This window comes from Mastigoproctus giganteus, chromosome 9 (genome assembly GCF_048544385.1).
Source record: "Mastigoproctus giganteus isolate SK-2022 chromosome 9, ASM4854438v1, whole genome shotgun sequence".
In the NCBI taxonomy this organism is placed as follows: Eukaryota; Metazoa; Arthropoda; class Arachnida; order Uropygi; family Thelyphonidae; genus Mastigoproctus; species Mastigoproctus giganteus.
The window spans coordinates 141966119-141988936 of record NC_143583.1 but is presented as its reverse complement, the minus strand read 5'-3'; the positions used below and the strand labels follow the sequence as shown (position 1 = coordinate 141988936).

At 40.1% G+C, this 22818-nt stretch overlaps 1 protein-coding gene across 1 annotated transcript in view; it reads left to right on the top strand.

Annotated features, from left to right (window-relative positions):
• LOC150080780 (uncharacterized) overlaps window positions 1-22818 on the top strand; it is a 155194-nt gene that overhangs the window by 115710 nt on the left and 16666 nt on the right. The window contains exons 3-5 of the mRNA XM_090380820.1: window positions 2015-2100; window positions 8180-8278; window positions 17673-17732. Of these exons, the coding sequence (XP_090236946.1) occupies window positions 2015-2100; window positions 8180-8278; window positions 17673-17732 (245 nt within the window). The remainder of the gene's footprint in view (window positions 1-2014; window positions 2101-8179; window positions 8279-17672; window positions 17733-22818) is intronic.

The following is a 22818-nucleotide window of genomic DNA, read 5'->3' as shown; positions in this document are numbered from 1 at the left end:
TCAAAAAGATTAAGAAAAGGTCCTTTCAAAGTAGAGATGCGTATAAGCTACACCATCCGCTGTTACTTTACCTGTAATTAAATTAGAAATGGCGTCGGTACAGCCGATTGCGTCAGATAATGTAATCTGACGCAATCGGCTGTACATCAGTTGGAGTATAGAATTAGTTCCACATATTCTAAATGCAACTAATTTTATAAAATGAAGTGCACGTAGAATTCTATATCCTGACAACTATTTAATTATCAGGATATAGAACTGTGTTTAGGAAAAAAAATATCCATGGGTTACATTATTGATCTTTAGTAGACAGCCATAACTATCTAGAATGATATATGATCTTTAGTTCTTGATGGTGGCTGCCTTTAGCCGAGTGTGCATAAGTACAAGTGCTTTGAATGATCGTGGTTGAAGTCCATGGCTGCGAAATACGGTGCTGTTTATTGTGAACTCCTCTGACCGTCCCGGAATATAAACACATTTTTTTATGTACTTTTATCACTTTGACTAATATTCTTTTTCCTCGGAAGACGAGGAATTTTAGCTGGAAATAAATTAAAATATGTAGATTAGTTAATGAAAAGTTAAGCACTTCTGCCAATTAAATAAAGTTTGATGTCAACGATTCTATATCGAGAGTTTTCTATTTTCTCCAATAAATTAAAAGGACAACAGATAAATGTTTTCGTTATCGCGAAGTGTACCATTGATCTTCTTCGTTTTTCTCCTATGCCGTTGCTAACTGGGTAACCAGAAGATAATTGTTTGTCCGGCTTTCTTGTTATTTCTGTTGGTGTCACTGATAAACTTCTCATTTATTAAGTTTACTGGCATGAGCTAATGAATTCTAAAGTCTTTGCAGATGATGCATTGCATATTGCCTCCAATAAAGCCGGTCTTCAGGAATTGTATTGAACTTTTTCATAATATCTAGAAAATTGTATTCATTTGGGGAACTTTTGACATTTCCATTAGGAGTAGCGTTTGCTCCAATTGGGAAAGATCTTTTCTTTTACTTGCTATACTATTTAGTTATTAAACGACATACCGCTTTAGTTTAATGGAGTTTTGAAATTCATTCATTCAAGTCTTGGTTCAAATGTCGTCAATAATAGGAGCAGTACTGAGGTTTCGAAATGGCTGAGTCCTTATCTCACAGAAACTTTTTTTTTAACAGATATGTTCATTTTATATTTCCTTATCACGTGAAATAGAACTAAATGAAAACATATGTATAATCTTATCGTGGGTGGCAGCTTACGCCTATTTTCACCAGAAACTGCCTAAACAGCTTTAGAACACACATAATTTGCAGATACGAAACATTGACACAACATATCTGAGGTGTTAATATGTTCTGTGACCTCCAAATGAAAACTTCACAAGATTTATGTCTTATTTACCTTTCCATCGTTATTATTATTATTGTGTATTTTATGCCCCGTTGCCTTGAGATCATGTCATTACAGTGAATGATCCTTCTGGCGAAGTTGCCAAAATGAATCGTATTTATGCATCTGATTTATCAGCAGGGATTCCTATTATTATTAAAACTCAAGAGGGCCTATAAAATAGGCACGATGTAGCTGAGTGGTCAAGTAAAAATAAGAGACGCACGCAACGTGTTCTTTGCTATTTTATAGGCTCTCTTGAGGTTCAAGATAATACCTAGATCTCGGTCTAGAGCTTTGGTGATTTTAGGACATATTTCTCAGTGCTGCTGCAGGAAAATGCCTTTAGTCTTCCCCGACAAATTAAGCTATTAGCGTAGAACCCTGTTGTAATACTACAGTTGGGAGTTATTTGGTAATATTCGTATACAAAGACAGAAGCTTGTTTTTCTGTAATTGATGCTCTGAGAGAACGCAGTTAATAAATTTATCTGAAACTTATAAAAAATATGATCTTCTATATTAGCAAAATATTTAGTAATTTTCGCCAGTTTATCTAGTTAAATATATAATTAAATAGTGTAACAATTCATGAAATAAGAAATTCAATCTCTAAATTTCAGCAATCCTCAGTATCAGCCTTCTGGTGATGATATTTGCCTGTCTCAGTATCATTTCGTCCATTCTTCTATTGGTTGGCCTATGTGTGGTAAGTATGCTTTCTGTTTAGTACTTGATGGAATTTTCAGACCTAGTACAAGATTAGACATGCAGAGTGATTCAGAGCTAAAAGAACACACCATTCTTGAGTAAGTAGTGAGGATTCTGATAATCGTTAGCCAAAAATTAATTACAAGCATAATGGGTAATTGAGTGCATAAGTTTCTCTACAGAACAAAAGAGCAGAATTAAACCGAAGAGGCCACCCAAAGCCCGAAAAAAGTTTCTGATTTTTTTATTAAAATTCCGGCCATTGAATTCAAACATCAGTTCACGTGGAACACTTCGTACTCTTCACGTTGCCAGGCACCCTTTCTTCATAATGGGTTTGGTGAATCGGCAACAAAAACTAGTATCTAATTAGTTGATTATAATTGAGAAATTCAAGTAGGAAGTTTTTTTTTTCAGACCATCGGTGCACTTTTGTGGTTGGTAACTGACGAATGTAAGATTCTGGATGAACTGTGCAAAGGCTTCCATCGGATAAGTACAACTTTTGGGCGACCGTGGTTCAAGCTCGCATGTTTACTTAATTCGATGTTGTTTCACTGCAGTATTCTGTGAACTCTTCTTAGCGTGTGGTCATCTCGAAGTATAAAAGAATATTTATTTTATTTATAAGTACAGTACAGGGCACAGATTGCGCTACTCTGCATTTTGAAAAAAAAAAAAAAAAACATGTTTTCTTAGTAAAGGGTGTTTCTGAATTATCTTCTAATGCTAAATTCAAAAATGACTTCAGATTTCTTCAAAAATAACGGAAGAAAATTTTATTAATTCTTCAAAAATAACGGAAGGAAATTCTACTTTTACATTTAAGTAAATGTTAAAAACACTTTAAAAAGGGCATTGTGGTAAAAAGTCAACCAAACACTTGCCTCTCATCTTAAAAACTGATCTACGTGGGTCAAATTTTTGTTTCTTTGATTTTCTTGCAGAGATCCTTCTGATTTGCACTCCCTCTTCAGCATCCAGCAATAGTCAGCCATCATATTGATATTCCACCTCCTCTGGTAAAACCTATAACTATATGGGAAGTAGTCGATGTGGGAATGTGAAAAATGTACTCTGACACTCATGTTGCAGCCCAGCTCCATGTTGTTCCCTAAGAAGTTCTCAACAACAGACCGGAAGCTAATTCATGCCTGTTTTTTCTTTTATTCACGGTGCCTTATCAGTTTAAGAATTTCAGGTGCAACAAAAATATACTATTTTAGCTTCTCTTGGGCGTTCGATGGGAAGTTAGCAGGGACCTTCCACAAAGTGTTTCATCAAACTGGGTTTGATGAAACACTTTGTGAAAGGGACAGTTTTGAGGTCTACCAGTGGTTTATGAAACATGGTTTTGATCCAGGCAACAAACTGATCCTGACACAAAAGACAAGGCATTTTTATGTAGTCAGATTGCTGTCCAAGTAATCTCTATCACTTTAAATTCAGCACAGACCGACCAACCAACCAACCATGATCTTAATAATTAATATTTATCAACAAGTTCTCATATGTTTCTTTCAAATGCACAGAATGAGCTACTGGAATTCACCCATATTTATTTTAATTGTGGAGCAACACACCTTTGAGACTCCTCTTTGTTGATCAATAAAAGGTCTGCACTCTGTAGGGTTGTAACTAATTCCTAAACAGTTCATTAAGTCATTTATATTACTTCAAAAAACCATCGAATCGTCCTAGTTCTCTTACCGTGAGAAAAAGTCCCATGTGCTAGAAGATTTTTTGACTTCTAGCACCAAGGAGGTGGTGCAGATTCCTTTGGAAAATTTAAACCTCTTACCAGATTATTGAGTTCATGCTGAGGGCTGGCCCGAGGCATATAGACTTCACTTTCAGCACTCTGCTGTTACATTCTCCAAAATAAGTGGAGGGCATTCTTACTCTTTGCATTATATCCTTCTACATTAACTAACCTAAAGCAACAGTCATCACAGTGGTTTGTAGGCTCCCGCCAAGGGCCTTCCTAGGAAATGTGGCGCCCGGGTGCCAATCGCAATCACCCCTCCCCCAGCACTGAAAAATATTTATATATTTTGTTCAGCATCCATATTCATGGATGAATATGGATGCGGAACTGATTATTGAAAAATCGTTGAAACTGAAAACAATCTCTTCTGAAACTCAAATTTGTTAACCTTTCTTGCTTCATTAGTGATAAAATCTGTGTCCCCATTCGCAAAACTGTTTCTTAGTGTCACTTTAATTTTCGACGCCTCAAAATCTCTGGCCCGATACAAAGCTAACTCGCGAAGGGAGAAATCACAGGAGTCGTTAGACACCAACATACCTTAATTTTAGTACGACATGGCGAATAATATTACTAATTCCTCGCTAGCTAATCTACCCTATCGGCCCCTTACTTCTCTTTCTTCCCCCAGCCTTCAGTCTCCCTACCCTTCTCTTTGACTATACACCGCAAAAGCCCCACGCATCCAAATTTAAATTAGCACCAAAATTATTGCCCGCCCCATTAGGCCTCTAGAACTTGTCATTTTAGCGTACAATCCCATGGTAATTTCGGGGAACAAACCCCACATACTAACTTAATAGCGATTTTGCAACTATACCACCGCGATTATCTATCTTTTTTTTTTCTATAGGACCCAGCCGGTGAAATCCCAGGAAATTAGGCGGCGGGACCTGCCAGAGTATAATAAATTTCAAGGTACACCTGGCCAGCCACGTCGGGTCTCATCAGGGGCTCGACGGCCAATAGGCCAGAAGAACAATGGGCACAACATACTACACAACACATGATCCACACACTTCTAAATCTCTGGTCTTGACAGAGTACTGCCCCTCGATACAGCGGAGATGGGAGAAATCCCTGGTGCCGTTTGACCCTCAACATACTTTGTAGCTAAATACTTGCCAACTTCAATGGATGTCTGGACTTAATATCCGATAATGTTCCATTAAAGAGTAAATAAATATTTTGAGTTAGGTGTAATGCCATTATGGAAATTAAGCGCCAAGGCGGTTAATTAATTAAGGAGAATGCGTTATATTATCGCTATCAGAATATGTACATGATGTTTTGACCCTCTGCAATAGTAGTAGAATTTAATCTAATTAATTAGATAAATCATTTGCATAGACGATGAGTGGGAGGAGGTGTTTGGGTCTGTATTTGTGTGTGTACATCGGTCGATTTTGGTTGGTGAGGGGGGAAAAACCCCCCTCACGGGACTCGGCCCAAGATCGACTAACTTGGTACCGAAAGAAAAAACCTCCGGAAACTCGTCCAGCGGGATTTGAACCCAGGTTGTTTTCAGTCAGCAAGCGCGCTGCCGCCGAAGGCACTACGCTACCGAGCCCCTTGCGTACGTTTAGCGACTTCGCTTACTTGAAGTCTCGCATGCACGTACCTTGCGTTGTTCGGCAAGAAATGTAGTCAAGTGAAAGTTATTTATTAGAAATCCATATTTAAAGTAAAAAAAAAAATACATTTATTTATGATTCTGTTTTTCTTTCACGATTACTAAACATAATAATCAAAGAAAACTTCTGTACGGAATTCGTATTTCTACTACCAAAAAGTTACAGTTTATTAGTCATTCCTGGATGATACATTATCTATTTCTAGAATCATTATCACGGGAAATATCTGTAAAGAGCATCATATATTTGATCAAAATAGAATTTAAGGACTTTTACGGCATAAATTCTACATTCCCATCGCGTTTCACAAATAGGTTTAAGCGTCGTTGTTGGAAGTTCCGATTTTAAGACACTCCAACGATATGTTGAAGCTAAAAAAAATCATGCACAATTTTCTAGAAAAGTACAGTGAACAGAGTTTCTGGAAATTTTTTGACCAAGAAAGTACAGCTACGAGCAGGAGTCCACCTGGACTTCGCGCGAGTATTATATAGTAAGTTTTACAGCAGACAAGCATTATGCACACATCGACAAAAGTTCAGTGACGAGTTTTAAAATTTCCTTCATTGTATATGTATGTAAGTTTCAGGTGCTCCTTGAACTTTGGCGCCCAAGTGCAGTGCAGTCCTGCGCCTTCGGGACGGGCAGTCCCAAGGGGATTATACATTGTTAAACAATGCTGAGAAATTCAAGCTTGGTTGGTTGTCCAGAGTGAAGATGAACTTCCTGGATTCCCCCCCCCCCTTAGCACGTCTAGGGGAATCCTAGGGATCCAGGTAAAATGAATATGCGCCTGCTCTACTCGACATAACACTGACGAGAAGTGTATCATTGACAAAGGCTGTAAAACGCTTAGAGAGTACATCTACTCTCTAAGCGTTTGTAATATTTGGTATTAATGTGATTTTTCATGCAGCTCTGCATATTTATGGGGAACCCGATTGCAGACAGCCTTCTTTGGAAACGCAAGCGAATTTCACAGGAAAAATTTACCCGTCTATCCTTAAAACATTCACGATACTAGCCTACTACTAGCTTTTTTCAGTAAAAACTTCAGCGTGAGTTGCAAACCGAAGGTCGGAACATGCGCATTACGCAGTCGGCATTCATTAATGACCCTCCCCTTTTGGTCCTTGGAACAAGTTCCCTCCTCCTCATGTGTATTTCTTAAATAGGGAAAGTAAAGTGCGAACATGTTCTCTTGTATTCCAATCTTTAACCTGTCCTTGGCATTTTTGTAAATAGGATCTCCTAAACGAAAGTAGAATGCGCATTAAAAAACGAAGGCGGGCGGTAAACTCCATCAAAAATATCAAGAACGGCATCGTAATCACTAAATTCACCATTTCAGCACTGCATGTTAAAAAATTGCATTTTCTGTCTTGCTTTTCCATACATCGAAGCATCGGTGGTGATTCATTGGTTTCCACAATAAGACTTTGGACGGGCGAAGTTCGAAATGCTGCGGTGGCAACCGGTATGGCTCTGTAGTGGATTGGATCAAGCCTGCAGAGATTTAGACTTTGGAACCACATTTAAGACTGGACCGGACAAGTTCTCGATAATCTGCTCCCCAGAATTGAAGCCTATAGCACCTTTATTTAGACCATTAATGCATTTTGGCCTGACCTGACGAGTATGTTACGGAAAAGTCAGCTTTTGATGAAATGAGTTTCAAAATTTGGAGTAACATTTTGTCCGAACTTGAGTTAAGCTTCAGGGTAAAGATTGTTTGCGACAAAAAAGGAAATAAACGATATTTTGAGCTGAAAAGTTTAACTCATTGGTAAATGACCAGGAATTATATCAATTGCTTATTACAGTTGTTGCAATAGCATCCATCACAGCCCGAATAATTGAGACCAGGAGTAAACACACGTTCGCTGCAATATAAAATTGGGTTCGGTGACTGAACTTAATCATTGCATTTACATAATCAGCATGTAACATTCACTGAAGTCCTGTAGTTTCTTCATTAAGTCAGGTGGCAAGTTACAGTCAGCAAAAGGGCACCAGTACAGTGGTGTCGAAAATTCCATACCGTTCAAGCTGTAAGAGCGAGGCAAAATCCTAAATTCGTCTATATAGGACTTGAGTTTGGCTAAGAGAAGCGTAATGGTCTAGGACCATTGGTTGTTTCGGACAATGTGATAACGCACGTCAGGGAAGGTCCATGCCTCTATCAGTAGGACAATGTTCCATGTCGCACTGCTCGAATAATTGCGACGAATTGGCTTGAGGACATGAGCATCGAAAAGTTGGACTGATCAGCACAGAGCCCTGACCTTAATCCTAGAGAACCTCTGGGATGAACTTGAAGCTTGTGAGAACAGAGTCTGAGCCCCTTCCCCAAAGCAGAGCTGAACTGATCGCCGCGTTGGCAGATATTATCGGAGGACATTTACAAAACAGTGGTGAAGAGTGTCTATGACAGACTAGAAGATGTCATAAAGGCTAAAGGTATTTTAGATTACGTTATTAGTTTTCCTGTAAATGAAGGTGTCAGGGTAGTATGTGTAACAACTATAAATGATCGTTTTTGGTTTCTACTCTGTATACATGATCATTATTATTTGTACTTTAATAAAACCTCGTATTTTAAACATGTTTGATAAATTGTGTGTGCTCTCAGTGAGTCAAAAATAACACCAGTCTTTACAATTAACTCTTCGCAGGACAACAGGCTGATGTTGTTACCATGGATCGCTATCGTCTCAACTACGATTCCTTTAGATCTCACATTGTCCTTCTATATCATCAGCGAAAATAATCAAGTAAGTAGTTTGCGATTTCTTCTCTAAGATACTTTTTCAGCAAAAATAGTATAGCCAGATTCTGTCTGATGTTTCCTCTACAAACAGAAGAATTTAATTTAATCAATTTTTTTATGGTTGCGACTCTCTAGCGAACGGGAAGAATTATGCCATTCACTCTTAAATTTGTCCGGAAGATATTACATCGACTGTGACAGTTCTTAGAAAATTATTCTTTCAAGCAGTTTTTTTTTTTCTTTCGTTGAACAGATGCGTCGTCAAATACAACGAATGATAAATGCAGGGCACCATCCACGCATAGTTTCTTACATAGGTTTATATGCAGTGGTGATGAAATAAAAGAGAGATAAAACGTCTTTCTATTCTGCTGTATTAACGAAATTACTTACGTGGTATTGGAAAATCAAATGACTCGTGTTTGGTCTAAAGGCATCCCTACAAAACATCTTTTAAATGACCAACATACATATCCAGTATATGTCGTATGTGTGTGTCACGCGTCAAAGCAACCAAGGCTATGAGACGACAGTTATGTTATGTTTCTAAATTGCTTGCATTCTGTGGTCGACTTGTCTGGTTGCTGGACATAAGAAAGAAACATGCAAATCTTTCCTGAGATCGAGTAACTCAGCTACGTTGTGAAAAAAAAAAAGCCCATAAAAATTCCTAGCAATGATGCTAGGAATTTTTATGGTGTTACCCGCTAGGATAAAGAAGCAATAGCCCAGGAATTTGGTAGACAGCCTATTGTCTCTACAATAAATCAGCATCCCTGCTCTTCAGGTATTAACTGGATGTCAGCCACTATACTTAGAAGTGGTTAAAAGAGGGCTTTTTTATCATTTAAGGAAAGGAGTTCCAACCCAACTGCTAAATTTTCAACTTGACACCACAAACGGCACCAGGCAGGAAAGACAACGGATAACCCAACATCTACAAGAGATATGGCAACATGACTGGGACACTACAACAAAAGGGGCCATCACAAAACGATTCCTTCCATCCATAAGTTCAACTCACCCAGAACCTCCACCCTGGTTTTCGCCTGGCCTCCATGTGACTTTTATCATCACCGGCCATGGTTCCTTCCAACAAAAACTGACCGCCATGGGAATCGAGAATGATCCACGTTGCCACTGCGGCGAAGAGGAGTCCTGGGGGCACCTCATGTATGAGTGCCCCAGCTACGACAACATTAGGCTTAAATTCCTCACCACAATACAGAGACACCCTCGCAATCAAGAATTCACTCTGCTACTCGCGGAAGATACCTATAAGGCATTAACCACCTACGCGCAAGAAACATTTGCACTTGGCGAGGTAAGATTGCAGAACTCAGAGCCCAAGAACTAAACCGGACCGGCGTGGGATAATTCTCCATTCCCCCGGAAAAAATGCAGACATAATCATGCAAACCCTAATAGGGTAGGATCTATTGCAGGCACCATCGAAGGTGGGGGATGCTGGCACTGACCTCAGTGCGCGATCTACAGGCACTATGCCTTTGGAAATTACACAGGGGTACCTGTCCTCTCCTCTGTGACTTTTAAACCCATACTTTTGCCTATACTTCGCCAAAATTAGGGTGGATTTATTCTCCCCTGTCAGCCCACCCAAATTCATTCCCCCTCTAATCCTCTCTTCTTCTATGCCCCTCTCTCTCTCTCTCTCTCTCTCTCTCTCTTTTATCTATTACTTTGTTTATTTTATTTAATCTGTTACTTTATTTTTTTTTTTTTGGTCTCCGTCAGGAAGCTCAGGCAACCCTGGCGGAGGTCAGCCAGAGTATAATGGGCAGCCTGGCTCACCTCCCAGTGGTGGTGGCGGGCAACGTGGGGTTCCCTTAGGGGCCTTGCGGCTAAGCAGCCAGAGACAGAACAACAGACCACAGCACAACTCTGTCACAAACCAGACACCACACTTTTTCTGGCTTTTACAGAGATTCTGTAAATTCTTCACAAAGTACCATGGCGCAGATGTGGGAAACCACCAGTGGCGCCTTCGACAAAACACTATGCCACTACAATAATTTCATCATACAAGGGTGCCTGGTGCAAGACTTCGGCATCAGTACTTCAATCAATAGATAATTGCGATGAGGGCACTTCAGGGGACGTTGAGCTGCTGGGAGCTCATCAGCGGATGACCGGTAGGCTGAAAGGCACCTATGTAACGGAATAAAGTAATAAATAATTGTCTTCTCAAAGTAGTGTTTCAATTAGTGGACAATCCTGTATTTACCCTGTAAAATGCGCACGAAATTCTTGAGTCAAATCATATCAGTGAGTGCTCTTGAATGAACCAAAATGATTTTCGTTAAGTTGTAGGCGTCCAGATATAGAGTGACTCTGGGGGTGTTTAAAGAATGAGAAGAACCGCAAATTCTATGAAGACCCTTAATCTTACATAACACTTGTATCCCTGTCATAACTGTGAATAAAACACGATAAGTAAGATTTAATATAACAAGATCCGCGGAGCATTAAAGCAGGAAAAAATCGGAAACTATTTGAAGCACCAAAAAGTCAATATTTCTCCTCATTAAAACTGTGTGCTCGCAATGAGCAGTTCAAGGGAGAAAGCAGCCACTGAATGAGTTTGCCAAAATACTTCCTGTGAAATTGTATTAAAGCTCTCGTTTCTCCTTTCTTAAGGAAAATTATGGTAATCTGCTTTTTCTTCTTGAAATTAAATTTACTTTCTTCACTGTTTGTGTAGAATATAAAAGTGATTATCAACCAGGAAAATCCGCAACCTTTGCAAGCTCATTATTTCTAAGTGTGCAATTTGTCTTCCACAGTGCGTAGAACATTAGTTACTTCAGAAACCTTTAGAGATCTTATGACTCTCGTTTAAAAGTTTAGAAAGCATTCCCGTAGTTTAAAATTGATCTTGCACATTTTATAAACTCAAATAATGACGATGTACTGGCAACATTTTCGATGTCCACAATGTCGTATGAGATTGAAATTTGGTCAGCGGCATCTAACAATTTGAATATAATTTCAGCACATATTTGATTACAAAATGTACCAATATATCCATTAACTTCAGGCACCTGCGTAGCCAGGTGGGAAGGAGCAGCAGTGCGTAGCACACGCTTCTTGATTAGACCGGGGTTCCAGCCCGTCACCACCAAATACGGAGGATGCGGAAAGGTCAAGGAATGACCACCACATATCCCGGAGCAATATGGCCTTAGTTGCTAATGCTCCTAAAAACCAAATAACAATAACAACAACAACCATTAACTTCAATAAAACCCTGAAGGTTTACACTGAGTGCACAGAAATTCCATGATCTCTGTGCACTCTCTACCCGTTACTAGGTAGGTATCCTAGTAACGGGTAGGCCCACCTTTCGTCTGGATAAGGGCAATCACACGGCGAGGCATTGAGTCCAATAATTCACGAAAGCGTTCCATAGGTATTTCCCTCCATGCTTGCTGAACCAAACCTATACACCTTCCAAGCGGTCGTTTCGTCCACTAGGGAGAGGTGACAGCGTCGCCTTGCCCAAGAACCAGATATACCATGAATTCTGCCCTCACAGTGTATATTATATATATTCACTGTGCAGGATATAAAACTAATAATTTGTGTTTACTATATATATATGCTGAACAGAATATTGTTTCTGAATAAAAAAATTAAACTAAATAGGTCATTAAATTGGCATAATTAGCGGTAGCCAATGATGCAAAAAACCACGACACCTCCCATTTTCACCTATTTATTCCCTCCAATAGTTTGTCTAGTTCTTCCTTGAAATTATTTAACTATCAGCTACCACAACAACAGATGGAAGTTTGTTCCAGCAATCAACAACCCGCTGGCTAAAGGAAAACTTCCGTACATCTATTCTGCAACCGACCTTCAATTTAAATTTGCGCCCCCACATGTGCGTGGTCCGAGCCAGAGGGAGAATCACATCAGCATTCAGCTTGCTAAAACAATTCAAAACCTTAAACACCTCAATAAGATCACCTTGCAGAACAGGCTGCTGCAAAGCCCTACATCCTTATTTAAGGATGTAGGGCTGCTGCAAAGAGTGAAATGAGGCCTCCAGACCTGTAAGCAGTATTCAAGGCGTGGGCTAACCTTTGCTTTATACAATTGGATAATGACCTCCTTATCCTTAGCAAAATTCCTGCACATCATTGACAAAACCTCATGAGCTGACCTGGCTGTATTGCCCAGATAACTTAAAATCTGACTGCACAATTACCCCTAGGTCTTTTTCATTTTGCACTAACCTAAGTGTAGTACCACACAGTTGGTACGTACTGTGGGGTTATTGCTATCCATATACAGTACTTTGATTTTATCATGTTAAACTTCAATTGCCATCCCTCAGTCCATCTGCCTAACTTTTCTAGATACTGTTGCAACAGCATACTATCAACTTTTGTATCGTTCACAAACCTGGACATTAAGCCTGATATGCCTTCATCAATATCATTGATAAATATAGAAACCTGGGGGATTCCACTAATAACATTATTCCACGAAGAACAGTATCCATTGATTACCACTCTCTGTCTTCTCCCACTCAACCATCCCTTTGTCCTTAATGGCATACTGCTCCAGTATCAAAAGCTTTCCTGAAATTCAAGTATATGATATCAAAATTATTTTTTGCATCCATTTCCATTGTGACCACATCATAATATCCAATCAGATTCGTCAGGCAGGTAAGACTTCCTCTTAACAAACATATGCTGTGTCTGAACTATAACTGCAATCTTGTCTAGATGATCCTCCACTGACTCCATTATTCTCCTGGGAACAGAAGTTAAACTAACCGGTGTGTAAATACTCGTATCACCCTTTGTGAATTGGAGATACATTCGAACGTCTCCAGTTCACGCGGCCTCCCTGAATTCAAGGATGCTGTCATAATTATGGCTAAGGGTTTGCTTACTTCCTTCGCTGCCTCCCTTAATATAATTGGATAGATCCAACCATCCCAGGTTTCTTTCCTATATTTAACTTCAACTTTCTTCTTAATTATTGCAAAATCCTTTAGCTCCCTATTAGAGTTTGATAAAGTTCTAGCATTCCCTTTCCTAAAGAATTCCTCGGATGCGAATGTATATGTAAAATACTCATTCAGTTTGTCAGCAACCTGAGCAGATCATCATCAGTCAAACCATGGATATAGAGTTGCCCAATTTGATTCATTCTCTTCCTTCTGGTGTTTGCATCTTTCCCAAAAGATTTCTTGTAATCTATCTTCGCTGGCCTGACCTCCTTTGTGACGATTACAGATTAGTTTATATTTAAAATAGGCTTCTGTGTCGCCCGATAATTTATATGCATCCCATCCCTTATTCTAAATCAAGGGATGACTTCTGTAAAGCAAAGGTTATGACAGACCCGTTTCCGTGGTACTCCAGTAGTTCGAAGGTTTTGACAACCATATAAAAGGTTTGTTGCAAGTGTGCTAGAAAAGATAACGCGGCAATCCTTTCTAGCACGCAATGAATTGCACACTTGATCAACGCACGCTGTCATCGATTTTGTCATGAAGCCCTAAAACGAGTTAATTTATAGCAAATCTACGAGCGTTTGTAGGAAAGTATCTAATGGATAAGTTCAGGAGTTTGATAAAGTAGTTAATTCAATTAAACGGGAGTGATGCCAATTTCTAAACGACATGTTTTTCGTAGTATCGGGCATAACGATTCCACAGCAGTAGGAAGTAATGTATTAGCAGAGGACTGAGCGTGGTCAGTAACAGGTCAATTAAATGATTGAGCCATTTCACAATGAATTGTGCCTTCCTTCAGCCTCTACAGATCGCCTTCGTGGGAGTGCAGTTGGTCGTATCGCCATCCTCCCCACACCGGTAAAAAAGACCTGAGTTCGAGTCCCGTCGCTGACAGGAAGAATTTTTATGAGCCTTTTTCACAACGTGGCTAAGTTAGTCAGTCACAGAGGTGAGGGAATCGTGGTTTTTTCCTCCCGGAAAAACAGAAAATCTACCTCAGAACACACGCAATTTACAGACAATAAACACGGAGAAATATGGCGCCGATGCTTCCAAAACTCAAGAACAACAACTGTACACATCCAATGGAGACTATATATTATAATCAATTCCGTTTAAGAATTTTTTTCTTTTTTCGTGAAGAAATGCATATTCAATGGTCACCTGCTCCTTTTTCTTGATGAAAACTTCCGACTGCGCAACTCTTGCTCGAAACCGACTAATTAGGCCATGATCTGGAAGCAAACTTAAAAATTCCTCCTTTCTTATTGGGATTTTAACTCAGTTCTTTTCTACAAAGTGCAGAACAACGATCGTTATCACTGTGCCATACACTCACGGGGCGTTAACAGTAATAGCCATACAGTGCAAGGAAGCCAGAGGGTTTTGTTGCACTGGCCAAAAAAAAAAAAAAAAAAGGATTAAATAAGAAAATACAATTTATTTGCTTCCCTCCTCACATAGGTGACTATCCAGTTGACCATTGAATTTATTAAAACTGTCAGACTCAACTACCAGTGAAGGAAACTGTTCCAGCGATCAACAAATCGCTGGCAAAAAGAAAACTTCCTACAATCTAGTCTAAACCTCTTCCTCTGTAATTTGAATTTATGCCCACGAGTTCTGGAATTCTCTATAACAGGGAAAATCCCGTCTTTGTTTATTTTACTAATCCCAATCAGGTAACCGCGGAGAAGCCTGGTTACCAAGCTCTGTAGCCCACATATTCCGAGTCTTTCCTCAAAGCGTCGGCTATTTGACGATCTCATCATGCGAGTTGCTCGTCTTTGGGCTCTTTCAAGAAGCTTAATGTCTGTTTTTCAGATGAGGTCCCATATTTGAACAGAGTATTTCAAATGAGGGCTTACATTGCCTTCTACAGTGGGACTATGGTGCATTGCAGCCTCAGTTGCTGATGCACCAACAAATTCAACAGTGGAACTATAACCTCTCTATCTCTATAGGATAACGTTTGATAAATCATCGATAGGACAAAATGGGCTTTCCTGGCTACTTGTATACACTGATCAGAAAGCTTCATATCCTCCGTATTATAGCTCTCAGCTCCCTTTCTTCCTCTACTGTTTTTAATTCAACCCCACAAAGTGTGTAATTTATTTTGGGGATTGCTGTTCCCCAAGTGTAAGATGTTGCATTAAAACATAGCTGGCATAAATAATTTAATTATGTGAAAACATCTATAGCGTCATCTAACAATGGAATGTAACGGAAATGCAAATGTTGTGGTCAAATGCTTGTATTGTTGCAATCATACTTACTGCAGGAAGTAAGATTGTGACGTCACAAGGATACTTCCTTATGATTGTGCTGTAGTCTAGATGTCACACTCGTACTACTGCAGAAAGTATGATTGTGAGGTCTTATTATTCTACAAATGGATTTTTCCAATCTCTTGCAAGCCGAGGATGTTTTCACATAAAATATCTTTCTTGCGTACAGGGTTACACACACTAATTTTTTTAAATTTATTTTCCTTTTCATCGATTTTTTTCATGTAATTAATCCCTTTTGTTTATTAATTGATATGCGCTAGAATTAACATCACAGGATGTCAAACTCAGAGGTACTCTGGGTGGCAAAAACTGCTCGTGCAGGCCACACAACACACCGATGAAATATTAAGCATTTTCGCATATTTCCCCTTCCACAAAATACTTGATCTCGTGGCGCCTCCGTAGCCAGGAGCAGCAGTGCGTAGAACACGCTTCTTGATTATACCGCGGTTCGAGCCCGTCACCACCAAATACGGAGGATGCGGAAAGGTCAGGGAATGACCACTGCATATCCCCGGAGCAATATGGCCTTAGTTGCTAATGCTCCTAAAAACCAAATAACAACAACAACAAAAACTTGATCTCGTGAACACTAACATTTATGAATTTTATTTTCACCATTATTACAATTATTTTCATATTCAAGTTCAACACTGTTAGCCTGTAAAATTTGAAAATAATTGGGACAGCAGCGCAACAGATCATTGACGGTTGCCAGTTTGACACTCATGGTACAGTCGTTTTTGTCTCTCATTTTGAGAGGTTTCGGTTTAAAGTTGAAGAATATGAGGATTCTTAAAGGCGTCTTCAATAGGAGATGTCGTTCGCTAAAAATAACGCGAGGGAATGGTCTGCCCTGACAGGACGGAAAGGCTAGAAGTCTCCTTCAGGCCAAACAGCATACACACACATCAAGCCATGAACTGTCTCCTTATCAAGTCGTCGACTCATCCTCCTAGCTAATCTTATTGTAGGAATGCTCGCACCTAAACACCTCTACCAATCATATATTTCTCTATATCTTGCATCCATTATGGAATTTCGCTTCTATTTTTCCCTTGGTTTCCATATTTATGTCGTCCTTATATTATATCCGTGCCAAATGAATCTCCAATTAAAACTATTCATTTTGTTTCTCCATTTCTGTCTCTCTTAAAATCTCTTCATTTTGTATTACTCATGTTTACTTTCATCAGCGTCTGAGCATAAATTCTGTTCCATTTCTTTTATTTTTCCCCAGCCTCCTTATTACTGAATACAATCGGCCAGTCTTATGTTAAGCGCTCAAGCTATTAAGGCTATGAGGCATGTATATTGTGTTTGTAACTGCGTATGTTATTCGGTCGGTTTCTGGACGAAAAAGTCAGAGTTTCCAGAGAAAAACCACGCGACTCTTGCCTAAGACCGACTAATTTAGCCACATTTTGAAAAAAAAAAAGCCCAGAAAAATTATTCTTCGAATCATTAAAGGAATTCGAACCCAGGCTTTTTTTATCCGGTTAGCAGGACGGTAATTCTAATCCAGTTATGTGCGAGGGCTGCTGCTCAGTTACTGCGCCAATAGAGCAAAAGAATTATTTATATTTTTATTCTTCGGCGCAATTTATGTGCGCCTTTCCTTGTAGCTGCCAATTTACATTTATAGCTTTCTGCTATATCAAAAAATGATAAAACTGCCGAAGCGATTACATGGCATTTTATGTAGAAGCTCATGCGGAAGATCCCAACGCGAGCTTTAGTTCATCTGCAGAAAAGAGAAAGAAAATAATAAAGTGGCATCATTAACTGATATCTCTAAACTTCCATATTTGTGTTTTTTCTTCGACGTTTTCTCATTCTATTCGTTGTTACTGTCATATAACTGCCGTGGTGCTAGTATTTTTGGGTTAGACATGTTCCCAATCCTCCTTCAGCGATGATGACCTCATCTCTAACCTTTTCAAATGGGTGACACGCCTGCTTGACCATGGCGGCATCTGGCTTGGTAATCGGACTTAATGCTAGGCGGTTGTCCGATATAAAATGTATATCTGCTATCACTTTATAATTTTTAGAACTCTGATGACTTTAAGGAAAAAAATAAACATATAATTTTTCTCTTCCAACAGGAAACGGATCCTATAAGAATTTTTTCATTCATCATGGATCTACTCGTATGCGCATTAAACGTAAGTAGCACTTTACGTATCTAATACTATTTAACATTTGTTTACCTGGAAACAAGAACCAGAATTATTTCTATACAAATTCAGCTCAGCTGATGTCAATAAACGAACACAAAACCAGCCTTCGAGTGAGAAAGGAAAGCTGACCAATTGAATTAAAATGCAACAAACGATCTATTTGTATATGCTTAACCTTTTTCAGCAGTGCATGTTTCGATTCAAAAAAATGCAGAAAAATTCATTCCATATTTATACGAGAACAGTTATGTTATACTTAGTTACGCTCTGTATATACAAATCTAAAAGAGAGATAGAATTCAATGATTAAGGGGTTTCAAGAGTATAGCAAAGTCTGAATATCGGCAATGCTTTGCTTGGAAACTTTCTGTAGTTCCGAATATTTTTTCTAATTAAGCGTTAGTTTTGATGTTCAGAAAGTTGTACTGCGTACCACGATTACAGGAAAAGCGAAAAACTTAGCTTATTAACAAAAGATTTGCTCCTCGAAGTATGATAAAATGGAAAGTTTGCCCGTAGCAGTGGTCTTCTTTAATATTTGTTTTGAGGCAATCGGAAGGAGAAAAGAAAAACAAGAATCTCTGCAATTATGTTGTACTTCGTGGTTTCAAGGATAAGGGGATATTCATTCGTGTGCATCTAAGACGTTTATAATTGAAGAAATCATTTTGTATTGTTTATCGACCCACCCAAAATCGCATTTCGGGCTCAAATGATTACCTACTTAACGTTCTGTCGAGCCAGTCGAAGGTAACTATTATTACATTTGGAGATCGGAAAACACTCGTAAGTCGAACTTAATTAAATCCCTTCATGGTAGATTACTTTCTGTGTTTTTCACATAGTTGGGTAAATTGAATCAAATGTCTCAACAGATGCCAAAACTATTTAACTCAACATAACTATGGGGACGAGGTGAAACAGTCTCAAAGTTTTGTTTCAAATATGATATGTAGCCTAATTTCGCCGCAAACACCTGCACTAATCGCTACACAATTCTATTTATCCAGCTTTTCGGAAGATCATCGGCAAAGATCCATTAAGTACTACTAACTAACGTTCGTCTTACTTTATGGTTTAAGCATAAGGTAGGATCAGCGTAAGCCAGTTTGACGGTTTGTAATTTGTTACATTATCTCTCACAAACTCTTCGAGTTAAACGTGCACTCCATTGATTCACGAAGCGCTAGATGGATACCTTCCTTGTAGGTGTCTGGTTTATGATGATGATGAAACTAGCTGCAGGCAGTCTGCCATACAGAAATCGCATCGAGGCTTTAAGAATGGTGCTCACCGCGGAACGGTGTTGATTGTGTTTGGTAGATGTGGACGAGTTTTGTTTTGAAGAAGAGCGATTCCTTCTGTGAGCTGGCATGCCTGCTTGTACTTAATGGCTACGGACGCCTTTTTAGTGCTCCTGGATAGTGAATAAAAATCAGTGTTAAAACAGTTAGTGAAACCAAAGGGATACAAGATTCGGATAGCGCATCAAGCGGTGAGTTAAATGAGACCTAATTTGTAACTGCCAGACAAAAATTCGCGCTTCTGCGAACATTTAAAAAATTCCGTTCGAAAAAATTTGCTTGGCCTATACTTAACATGGAAACCGGAAATCAGCCAACAACAGAATTTTGACTGGCAGTTTATAATTTTGAGGCGGCCTTACTCCCACAAGCTGGTGGCGACTAAGTGCCTTTAAATTTTGGAACACTGGGAGGCTGATAGTGATGATGGGGACACCTTTATTTAATTGTAGTATCAATAGCCGGCCTTAAAAGATGAAAATTTTGGCTATGCCTACTCACGTAGAAAAATAGAATCAACAACGGTGGCCATACTGCCTTCTTCCCGGCTGCCCTAACAAAGGAACTGGCGGGAACCACTAAGATAGCCACGGTGACGTCACGGGCTGGGGTTAACTCCGTCACCCCAAGACTCCCCGCCCAGTTGCCAAGACAACAGCTACACAACATGGCTGCCCCCATTGAAGGTCGCCATCTTGCCTAACGACGAACCTTCGCAACAGAACCTGCCCCTATCACAGCATCGGGACCTGACAATTGGCCTATATTTAAGTATGAATGAACAATACTATTAGGAACTCAGCAACTGTCAATGCAATCCCAAGAATAAACACCTAACATTTACCGCTTACGCAGTAGATAACATACATGTACACTGAGGTGCCACAAAAATAGTGCAAAGTGAAATTTTCATCCCCAAAGAACAAATGATGGTACAAAGAACTTTAATATGTGCCATAAGTTCCCTACCACAGGATCAACTGGCCTAGTCCATCCAACACAGTAGTAGTGCTGTCCGGGCCATTTTGGGCTATACACCGATTGAGTTTCATCCAGGAAGAACCTGGTAAAATTAGTGCAAACCACAAACAACATAACTTTGCACCCAATTGATCTAGAGGGACCAAACTAAAAATACACACATAAACAGAGAGGCTCTTTTGAAGGCTGCCAGTCACGCCCCCTAGCGGTATAATTCTTTTACCCAAAACTACTCTTCTTATAAATTACTCCCACTCCTAAACTAAATCTATCCCATGGAGGAATTGGAATCGAAATCCTCATCCCACATAACTATGCCTTGTAACCTCACCCTGTACAAGGATATCTTAGAGCCATATCAAAAAATGGATAAAGAGCTCCGAGCACCAAACACGGATCTTAAGGAGAACTCTCCTTTCAGGGGTGATCCCAAAGACAGAATCCTGGTCGAGGAATCTGATGACTCCTTCTCTAGCCCCACACGCACTGTCTGCTCTAAATTTAACTGGATCTATGAGCTTAGAACCAAACTAAGAGAAATACTCAAACTGAACTCATCCTCACTTTCTTACGCAAGTGCCTCTGCCATAGAAGATATCTTCGACACCCTGGAACACAAGGTCCTGGACCTCAGCGACCGACTCAGTGAAAAACCTACTCCCTCAGTGACACCACCCCAACCACCACAGCGAAGAACATACGCTACAGTGGCTACACCTGCCAAACCAACGAATGCACCAGCAGAAACCCAGCACGTTGTGATCATCAGGCCAAAAGAAAACTCAGACCTGAAAAATAGTGAGGAAATAAGAAAAGAAGTCATAAACAAACTGAAAGATGACTTCAGAAACATCAAAATTAAGTCGGTGAGAAGAGCCAGGGACAAGGGTCTCATAATCGAAGCTGCCACGGCATCGGACCTAGATTCCCTAAAGAAAAGCAAAAAATTCTCGGACCTGAAACTGAAGCTCGAAACCCCTAAGAAGCTAAATCCCAACCTAGTGATATATGACATACAAATGGATACCAGCGAGGAGGAATTCCTCCTGGATCTCTACCACAAGAATCTGTCAAACCTTGATATAGACTACGACACCTTCCTCACCCAAACAAAACTCCGCTTTAAAATGAAGGCACGCACAAAAGGCTGCCTACACTGGGTGCTGGAGGTCTCAGGGCTTATAAGGAAACACATCATAGAGGCAAACAAGGTATTTCTGGGCTGGTCAGCCCATGGTGTCAAAGATTTTACAGTAGTTTCCAGATGCTTCAGATGCCTAGGCTATGGACACAGTTCCAAGACCTGCAAATCCTCTGTAAATACCTGTGGGCACTGCGGTTCCCAGGGCCACCTTGTTACTGATTGCCCTAAGAAGGACTCCCCCCCATCCTGCCCTAACTGCAGAATACGGAAAAAGGATACCCAACACTCATATAAAGACCCTGGTTGCCCTGAATTCCAACGTGCCCAGGAGCAAACTAAGTTAAGGACAAATTATGAATAATACACAAATAATCAAGACAAATCCTAATGACTGTATTAATGTACTGCAACTAAACTGCCAGAGAGCACGCAACGTCATGAATGATCTCTCTAGAACCATATCTGAACAAAAAATCACTATCCTGGGACTACAAGAGCCCCACTCGGTCAGGGGCACCCTAAAAGGCCTCCCATTCGGCGCCAAAATTGTCTCATCATATCCCTCTACCACTGATATCGGCGGCAACGCAGTGACCAGGGTCTGGGCGGCCCTGGTTGTCATGGACCCACTGATTACAGTCACCAAACTGAACGATCTATGTACAGATTTCTCCGCATGTGCCTGCCTGGAGGGCTCTTTTGGCCAAGTATATATGGCCTCCATATATATGAGATGCAGTCAGAATTCTCAGCCAATTGAACCCTACCTAAATTACATAGAACAACTACTCTTCCGACTCCATAACCTCCCAATCTTAATCATGACGGATGCAAACGCAGCCTCCACACTGTGGAACAGCCCCACATCCAACCCGAAGGGAGATCTTCTAGAGGAGTGCATTATTAAAAATAACCTGACAGTCCACAACACAAGGGGGCATCCTCCTACCTTTGTCAGCTCAACTGGGCAGTCATACATCGACATCACGCTCTCCAATAGATCCTTTTCGCTGAATCTCTCTAACTGGAAGGTTCACCCCTCCTGGTCCCCTAGTGACCACAACCCAATCACATTCATGCTATCCACACTGCCCACGACCCCCTCCAGGCATCACAACTTTGACCTCCCAAGATTCAAAACAAAAAACGCCAACTGGGACCTCTTCGATAAAACACTTCTCCAACTCGCAAATAACAAAGTCATTTCCAGCCTTCCTCTACTTGACTTGCCTGAAATGGTAAACAAAATAACAGGAATAATCACTGAGGCATCAAAAGCCTGCTTCCCAATCAAGAAGAGACACGCCCGCGCAGTCCCCTGGTGGACTCCCAGCCTTACAAACCTAAGAAAAGAACTCAAATACAATAGGAAAAACTTTCAAAGAGCCAAAAGGGACTCCCTCCAACCCACGGAGGTCTCAAGACTGTACTTACATTATAAGGAAACAAGGAATGAATACTTCAATCTAATACAGAAGGAGAAAAAACTTGCCTGGGAGAGGTTCATACAGCGCTCCCTTGCTAATGATCCATGGGGCATTCCCTACAAACTACTTGCGGGAAAACTCCACCCATCCACTCCCAATACATCAATTTTGACCTCAAACACCACTGAGACTCTCTCCTGGGGTTCCTCCATTGA